The sequence below is a fragment of the Mus caroli genome, chromosome 19 (assembly GCF_900094665.2).
Source record: "Mus caroli chromosome 19, CAROLI_EIJ_v1.1, whole genome shotgun sequence".
Taxonomy (NCBI): Eukaryota; Metazoa; Chordata; class Mammalia; order Rodentia; family Muridae; genus Mus; species Mus caroli.
The window spans coordinates 521601-530998 of NC_034588.1; the positions used below are offsets into that span (position 1 = coordinate 521601).

At 42.2% G+C, this 9398-nt stretch overlaps 1 protein-coding gene across 4 annotated transcripts in view; it reads left to right on the top strand.

The window, feature by feature from the left end:
- Positions 1–9398, top strand: part of Kmt5b (lysine methyltransferase 5B) — a 47832-nt gene that overhangs the window by 10304 nt on the left and 28130 nt on the right. For 3 of the 4 annotated variants that reach the window (XM_029472518.1, XM_021151711.2, XM_029472517.1), the window contains one exon: positions 7724–7959. The exons of the other annotated variant lie outside the window; for it this stretch is intronic. In XM_029472518.1, coding sequence (XP_029328378.1) covers positions 7800–7959 — 160 coding nt within the window. In that variant the 5' untranslated portion in view covers positions 7724–7799. The remainder of the gene's footprint in view (positions 1–7723; positions 7960–9398) is intronic. 4 annotated transcript variants of the gene reach the window in all.

Consider the following 9398-nt stretch of genomic DNA (forward strand, 5'->3'; position numbering starts at 1 on the left):
TTACCAGTGTTCCCAAGGACTGTGTGCAGCACACACAGCTGGTGAATTACCAGTGTTCCCAAGGACTGTGTGCAGCACACACAGCTGGTGAATTATCAGTGTTCCCAAGGACTGTGTGCAGCACCCACAGCTGGTGAATTATCAGTGTTCCCAAGGACTGTGTGCAGCACACACAGCTGGTGAATTATCAGTGTTCCCAAAGACTGTGTGCAGCACGCACAGCTGGTGAATTATCATCAGAATCAGCAGACAAGACATGGAGAGTGGGGAAGCTGAAACTGCGGGGCTGCAGGCTGACAACATCCCAGGTCAAAGGCCCTGTGGGAGGAAACATTTTCAGGTTTTATTTTTTTTGGTGTGTCTATAAATTTTACTCCAGAAGATTATGTACTCGTGTTGCCAAGCCAGGTAAACTGCTGTCACTGACCCCAGAATAATCATAGTACTGTTGCTACCAAATGAAATTGTAGTTAGATCACTTAAATATATTTTATTTGCTTTTCTGAATAAAGATTTCCAGAATTCTTTAACAAGATAAAGCTTGTTGTATTTTTTTTATTAATGTTTCTTTGTGTGCATGCATGCCATGATGTTCATAAAAAATGTCAGTAGACGGGCTGGAGAGACAGCTCATCATGTAAGAGCACTGACTGCTCTTCCAAAGGTCCTGAGTTCAGTTCCCAGCAACCATGTGGTGGCTCACAACCATCTGTAATGAGATCTGATGCCCTCTTCTGGTGTGTCTGAAGACAGCTACAGTGTACTCATAAAAATAAAATCTTTTTAAAAAAATGTCAGTAGACAATTGTGTGGGTCCCAAGGATTGATCCCAGGAAACCGAGTTTGAAGGCAAGAACATCTTTACCCATTGAGCCATGTCACTGGTGCTACAATCTGCTTTTCAACCATTTGGGATTGTTCCTGCTACTGAATGCTTTCTCTAAGATAAAACACACAGATAAGCCCAACATGTTAAACTTGTTCAGGAGTTCTTAATAATGTCATAGAAATTATGTTAAAATTCTTTATAGTCACTCAGAATGAATGTTTTTATTTCTATGACATTATAAAGATTTTTTAAAATAATTTTCTGTTAATTTGTGTCTTACCTGCTTGTATGTCTGTACAGAATGTGTGTGTGCCTTGTGCCTGTGGAGGCCAGAGAGGGCATCAGATCCTCTGGAGCTGGAGTTAAAAGTTACAGGTGGTTGCCAAATGGATGATAGGAATTAAACCTGGGTCCTCTGCAAAAGGAACCAATGCCCCTAACCTCTCAGCCATCTCTCAGGCCCTCTCTGCAAAATTTTAAAAAGTAGTTTTTGTAACACATTAAGCAGAAAACCTCTCATCTTGGAGTTCTATTTGGAAGCAGAGTCCTCCAAATGGGTCAAGATGTCAACTCAAAAGCTCCCCCAGCGCTGTGCTTTCATCCCGAGACTGGGCAGGAAGATGTCTATTGTTGGGCAGGATACTTCCTGAGTCAAGTACATTTACTGAGACAACTTCATTTTCTTCTGAATTGGATGTTTTTCTGAATATAAGTAAATAGGAATTTAGGGAAAATAGTGCCCTCTCCCCTGAGTGCAGCTTTAGTGTTCTCATGGGAGGGGAGGCGTGGTGGTGGCTGAGTGCTTTTTATCACAGAGAGATTATAGCATGGTGTGATTATGAGTTTCCATTTCTACTTCAGTTCTTTTGGAGGGGTGGGATTCTTTTGTACTGTATTTGAAGTGGGGATCTTACTAAATAGTTGGTCTCATCGTCTTGTTAAGCCTCCAGACTTGCCTTCTTAATTCCCTGTGTTCTTTGTTAACAGTTTCCTGGTGTGCTTCATGCTGATCCTAATTTGTACCCCTCACCCCCAATCTTGTGCTTGGTCCTGAGCCTGAGAAACATGGCCTCTTCTCCCGCTTGCTTGTCATCCAGTGGCTCTCTGCCTTAGTGTTGATGAACCAGCCTCTTGGGATGATGCTGCCATCCCTAGTCAGTCACTGTTACCTTTCCTCAGAATCTCCTTGCATCATTTTCAGAGAGTGCAGGCTCATCCCTTGGGACTTAATAATCTTCTACTTAGAAAACTATGTCACTACAGTTCGGAGAATTAACTCTCTAAATAGAGTATCCTGGATATATTCTTTGACAATATCATACATAAAACAATGTATCTTGATCATGCCCCCCAACTTTTCCTTCCACTCCTCCCAGCAACTCCCCCAAAACACACTCTTTCTTCTGTGTGTGTCCCTATTGTGTAGCCCACTGAGTCCTGTTAGTATAGTATTGCTTGCTGGAATACTGACTGCTTCTGCTGTCTTGATCTTGTGCAGATAATCACAATGGAAGTGCATCCATGAGAGTTCCTGGTTCATAGCACTCCCTCCCCGCATCGTCCTATTCTTACATTCTTTCCACCTCTTCCTCCTGATGTTCTCTGAACCGTGGAGTAGGGTTTGATGTAGATGTTCCATTTTGGGCTGAACACTCAGTAGTCACTTATTCTCAGCACTTTGGTTGGCTTTGAGTCTCTAGATTAAGTTGTGACCATTGAAGAGAGAAACTTCTTTGCCAAAGCTAAGTGCACCATTAACCCATGTGCATAAACATAAATATTTAGGAAGCAATTTGACATGTCCATCTAGCAGGTTCCCCACCACCACTGCCCTCTCCCCCTTTTTCCTTTGAGACTGGTCTTATGTAGCTCAGACTGACATCAAACTTCGTGTGTGGGCTGGTGAGATGGCTCAGCGGTTAAGAGCGCCGACTGCTCTTCCTAAGGNCCTGAGTTCAAATCCCAGCAACCACCTGGTGGCTCACAACCATCCATAACGAAATCTGATGCCCTCTTCTGGAGTGTCTGAAGACAGCTACAGTGAACTTACATATAACAAATAAATAAATATTAAAAAAAAGAAAACTTGTTGTGTACCTGAGGCTGCTGTTTTAACTGCTGATTCTCCTGCCTCTGCTGGAATTATGGGCATCCATTACCATGTCCACCAGTTGTTAAAAAGTTTTAACATGGGGGCTAGAGAGGTAGCTCCCTCCTTGTGGCCTCCAAGGTTACTAGGCACACACATGGTGGACATACAGGCATATATGCAAAGTACTCATGCTACTATAAAAGTAAGTGGGGCTGGAGAGATGGTTCAGTAGTTAATCACTTACTGCTGTTGTAAAGGATCGGAATTTGGTTCCAAGCACTCACGTGGTAGCTCACAACTGCCTGTAACTCAGGTTCCAGGGGATCCATCTCTTTCTTCTCACCTTTAAGAGCTTCTACAGGCACATGGTACATGTACATACACTCAGGTACACAGTAGACATGTAAAAATGAATAAAAATAAAATTATTAGGGCTGGAGAGATAGCTCAGCAGTTAAGAGCACTGACTATTCTTCCAGAGGTCCTGAGTTCAGTTCCCAGCAACCACATGGTGGCTCACAACCACCTGTAATGGGGTCTGATGCACTCTTCTGGTATGTCTGAAGGGTGTACTCACATACACTTTAAAAAAAAAAAAAAAAAAAGCAGCCGGGCGTGGTCAACATCACACCTGCTTGACCAGAAACACTCCTGCTTATATACTGCTTCTCTGTTCTCTAAGGTGTTTATTTTATTTTATTTTTTTCGAGACAGGGTTTCTCTATGTAGCCCTGACTGTCCTATGAATACCAATATATAAGTATCTGTGTAGTTCCTGCTTTCAGTTAAAGATTTATTTATGTGTATGAGTGTTAAACCTGCATATGTCTGTGTACCATATGCAAGTCTGTGTGTTAGGAAGCTAGAAGACAGTGTTTTATTCTTTTGGGACTTGAGTGGCAGAGTTCTGAGTCCTGTGGGTGCTGAGAGCTGAACCTGGGATCTCTGCAAAAGCAGCAAGTGTTCTTAATTAATCAGCTATCTCTTCACCCCCTTAATTGAGTTTTTTTGGGCTTTGTTTTTCAAATTATTGTATATGTGCCATGGTGCACCTGTGGAGGTCAGCTTCTGCCTTTATGAAATGCGACTCAAATTGCCAAGCTTATGAGGAAAGCCCTCTTACCCACTGAGCCATCTCAGTTTGCTTTGATTACTAATTTATCATTTCTTGGTATGCTTTTCCCACAGGTGGCTGGGGGAGATGGATCAGTTGGTAAAGTGCCTGCCACACAAGCATGAGGAGCTGAGGTCAGGTCACAAGAACCTCTATAAAAGTTGGATTTAGCAATATATTACAAAATTAGATAACAAGCCATCTACTCCTTTAATCAGGGGAGGCAGAGGCAGAAAAATATCTCTGAGTTTGAAAAGCAAGCTCCTATGCAAAATTCTTCATTTCCAACAGAACTCCCATTCAGGAGCCTCTGCTGAGCTATACACACAGCATTGTGTCTTTTGAATTGTAGTTACTCTTGACTGATACAAATACCTTCTACGCTGTGGACCTGTTCAGACAGCAGCCTCTGTTGATCACATTGTAGGTAGCCCTGTTGTTCTTTGGTTATTAACCTACATTCAGTTATAGTGAGAGCAGCTTGCAGTGACTAAAGTGCTGATGCTGGGATGATTTGCTGGTGAGCTTTTCCTAAAATTTAGAAAGACTCCTTGGTAGAATTTTTTGTAGGTTAAATTTCTGTTCTGTGGATTTTCTTAGAAAATTGATCTATCTTCTTTATCCCCGCAGATAGTACAGTGAAGGAATGATTAGAGGAATTCTTCTCACATTAACTTGTGCACCACACAGAGGTCTTGTCACAACTGGGGTTCCTGCTTCAAATCTTGCGAGTGGGCATATGAGTTATAATTTCAAGATTCTGCATAGAGCAATTGCTGCCCTATTGAAATTTAAGGTTTTTTGTTGTTGTTGGGTTTGTTTTTTGGTTTTTTGGTTTTTTGAGACAGGGTTTCTCTGTGTAGCCCTGGCTGGCCTTGAACTCAGAAATCCGCCTGCCTCTGCCTCCCGAGTGCTGGGATTAAAGGCGTGCGCCACCACGCCTGACTGGAATCCAAGTTCTAACCCAGCACCTAAGTCATCCTAAATCATGCATCTCACAAATCTAACTCCATCTCTAAGGGGTCTGCCCCCTTCTGGCCTCTGTGGGCACCTGCATACACGTTACATTAAAGCCATGTCTGTTCTGTTCTACAGAGCTACACTTAGGGCTCCTAAAAACACATTCTTGAGTTACTGTTCATAAATGGTCTGTCACATGGGACATTCTTGGGAGTTTCTAAAAGGATAAAAAGTACTCTAGGTTGCCTTTGTCCTTTTTCCTGGAGGTACAGAACTAAAATAAACAAACTGCTGAGCAGAGGGCTGGGAGATTGCTCAGGAGTTAAAAGTACTGGCTGTTCTTCCAGAGGACCTGGATTGAATTCCCAGCACCTAGCACTGTCGTAACTCCATTTCCAGGGGATCTGACACCCATACACAGAAAATAAAAATAAGTATGTTTTAATTGGTTCTTTAACTTAAAAAAGTATTTAGGAGGGAAGTGGTCTTGTGGAACAGTGTTCTTTCTTTCAGGAGTTGGTTCTTTCCTTTACTGTTTGGGTTCTGGGGATCAAACACAGGTCTTAGTGACAAACAGTTTTGTCTACTGATCTATCTTGTTGCTTTTCCAGAGGACCTCAGGTTGGTTCCTAGCACCCACAGCAACTGTTAACTCCAGCTCTAAAGAATATCCAACATTTCCCAAGGGAGATGCAATATGGCATACAGTAATGTAATTTTTTAAAAAGATGTATTATATATTTTATGTGTGTGAGCACAATTATAGCTGTCTTCAGACACACCAGAAGAGGGTGTCAGATCCCATTACAGATGGTTGTGAGCCACCATGTGGGAGCTGGGAATTGTGCTCTTAACCTCTGAGCCATCTCTCTAGCTCTCTTTCTTCTCAAGTGTAAACATTGTACATGGTATTTGATCATCAGTAAAAGGTCTTTAGACAAAATTGAGGTCTGAAGAGATGGTTTAGTGGTTAAGAACATGTACTGCTCTTAGTAGACAAACTGAGTTTAATTCCCAACATCCATATCAGGCAGCTCATAAACTCCTATAATTCCATCGTCTGAGGATTGTACATTTCTGGTCTCCAAGGACACCAGAACTTGCACATACGTCCACACAGATACACGTACTTAAAAATAATAAATCTTGCCAGCCAGTGGTGATGGACACTTTTAATCCTCACAGTTGGGAGGCAGAGGCAGGTGGATTTATGAGTTTTAGGACAGCCAGAGCTACACAGAGAAACCGTGTCTCAAAAAACCAAAAACAAATCTTTAAAAAGTGAAAAAAGGTCTTTAAGCAAAATGTACCGTTTGGATAATATGTAGCTTATGTGTGATATAGTTTTACATACTTACATAGTTTAAGTAGGACTTTATGAGTTTAGTGATGATCCTACGAGAAGTGAAAGAGTGTTCCATAAAAGTTAAGCAGCAGCTGAAACTAGAAACAGACCCAGAGGGAAGGATGGACCTCCGTGACAGTCACCTCCACATCAGCCAGGGCTTTTTACTGTCAATTGAGCCCACCTGCCTTTTCTTTTCTTTTTTTTTTTTAAACCCTCTGTGAAATTATACAAAGAACTCAGGGCACATAGAAATTTATGTTTGTGTTTGTATCATTAAAGGTGTACATTCCTTGGAGTCCTTCAGAATTAATCATGAGGCTAGGGTTGTGGTTCAGTGATAGAATGCATGTTTAGCCTGTGTGAGACCCTGGCATCATCCCCACTGCTCTCAGTAATGGTTATCATTTGTAGTTTTCTATGCCTTTGTGAAGACAAAGACCTGTTGTCAGGATAGCCACGGCTAGAAGCACTGAGTTGCATTGTTTCTGTTGCAAACTCACTGCAGCAGTTATCTGTGCACTAATGGAGTTGTGCTAGTACTCACATATCCCCTTCAATACCGAGGTTCTTCAGTTCTGCATGTTCTCATTTGCAAGCTTTAGTCTGACTCAGACTACAGTGTAACTCCCTAGTGAGGAGCATTAACAGCAATAACTGTGACCTATCAGACCCTCAAATAAATCCCCATCCCCAAATCTAGCTCATTAATGTTCAGAGAGGGAAGAATGTTATATATACATTGTTTCCCTCAATTTTCTTGCCATTGTGAAGCACAGTAAGGCATGTGTTTCCAAATGGGTATGACTATGATATTTGAATATGGGTCCTTAAATGTCTTCAAACAGCAGATAGATAGATAGATAGATAGATAGATAGATAGATAGATAGATAGGAAATTTGTATTATGATTCTAGAGGTCAGAAGACAGCTTGGGAGAGGTGGTTCTTTTCTTTCAATCTATGAGGCCCGGAATCAAACTCAAGACATCAGGCTTGGTGCCTGTCAGGTTCTTACACTGTAAGTAAAGAATTCCTGGGTTTCAGGTCCCTTTCGGGAGTGAACAGAACTTCACCTAGATGCCTCTTCTTAGCTTTCCTGTGGACAAAGGCAATGACCTTGTATTTACTTGCAGTTCACAGAGTGTCACCAAACTGCATCAGTGGGTTCTTGAGCTGTGTGCAGGTACACATGGTTCTCAGCTCTTGGTAACTGAAGAGGGAATGTTAATGGAGCTACGAGAAGTGTGGGGTACTCCAGTCCTGAGACTGACAAGTGGAAGGAAGACAAGAGTGCTCTGTGTGTCTTTCTTACAGTCTGTTAACATGGTCTTTCATATATTTACCTCCCGTTTGTTTTGTTTTCATGTTTTGTTTCTGTTAGGAGAGAACATTGAAATTATTCTCTAAGCTATCTGAAGAGAGTGACTAAATGCTCCTGGGTCAGGCTGTCTGTGGGTATGAAGTGGTTGGGAGACTCCAAGAACATGGTGGTGAATGGCAGGAGAAATGGAGGCAAGTTGTCTAATGACCATCAGCAGAATCAATCAAAATTACAGCACTCGGGCAAGGACACCCTGAAGACCGGCAGAAACGCCGTTGAGAGGCGGTCCAGCAGATGTATGTACTCTTTCATCTCACTGTTTGGGTTGTGTGCGCCCATGCTCCCTCAGCCTCCTCTTGTTATTACTCTCCTCTGAGCCTTTTCATTCGCACAAGTCCAGATTCTTTTTTTTTTTTTAACTTTTCCTTTTATTATTGGGGGGTGGGTGTACCCCATTATGTTGCCCAGGTTTGACCTGAATTCCTCCTGGCTTCAAGTGATCCTCCTGCTTCCCTCCCAAGGAGCTGGCGCTACAGACACACTAGCAGTTTTGATTCTTACCATGTAAAATGTAAAACTTACATTTCATGCTTTATGTAATCTTTTAAAAAATTAATTATTTACATCCCAAATGTTGCCCTCCTTCTCGGTCTCCCCTCCCGCCAGAGTTCTTCACCCCATCTCCCCTCCCTGCTTTATGTAATCTTTATGATGCTTTTTTTTTCTTGCCCATAACTTGTAGAAAACTGATTTGTTCTATAGGGGTTTACTGCTGAATCTCTTATGAGTATAAATACACGCCGTGCTTTAACTTGTATGCGTGTTTCATGGAGCAAGCTGAACCATACAGTCACCTCTTTCCATGAGGAGTGGCTGGAGCAGAGATGGTCCTTAGGAAACCCTCACAGCCCTTGCCATCTCCTCAAGATTGTATGGATTGCTGAGTGTCAGGGAAACCCTGTGATGAGAAGTTATTTCCAGCCCTCTGTGGGTCTTGGTGGGGGATGAGGGTTTTTTTTCTTTAATTAATCATTTTATTTGTTTACATTTTACATTTTGTCCTCCTTCCCAGCCTCTCCTCTATGAACCTCCCACCCCTCCCCCTCCCCTTTACCTCTAAGAGGATGCTCCCCCACCCACTCCCGCCTCCCATTTCTAACATCTCTCTTCTCTGGAGCTTCAAGCCTCTACAAAACCAAGCAACGAGGCTGTTTTTTGAGAATTGGGGAAAATGTAGGATTGTTTTCTCTTTCTTTTCCCCCCTCCAAAATAAAATGCCCTAGAATAAGTGTATATCTGAGTGGACAGTTACAGGGATATTATCCAGAAGTGTCTACCCATGTTACAAATGACTTTCTCAATCTCTGTTTTTCCTTACGTTAGTCAGCCACTGTGGAAGTTCCATAGATGTGTTGAGTCTGCCTCATGCTCTCTTTAGCTTTAGGTAGATGCTGTTTATTGGGTTCAGGTACCTTTATTCTTTCCAGATGAGCTCAGATCAGTGTCTTGTAGAAAGTTGGGCATAATTCCTCCTTGGAATTAAGAAAGTGGGGGAGCCCAAGACTAACTAGCTTTTCTCTGCATGGACCCTGTTCATGGCTGCTGTCAACATGGGTTAAACTATGCGCTCTTAGTGGTGTTGCTGTGGTCAGAAAACCAGACATTTCTGAAGCTTTTAAAATACTGGCTGCTTCTTGCACAATGTAAAAGGTTTTAGTTTAAGTAATTTTTTTTT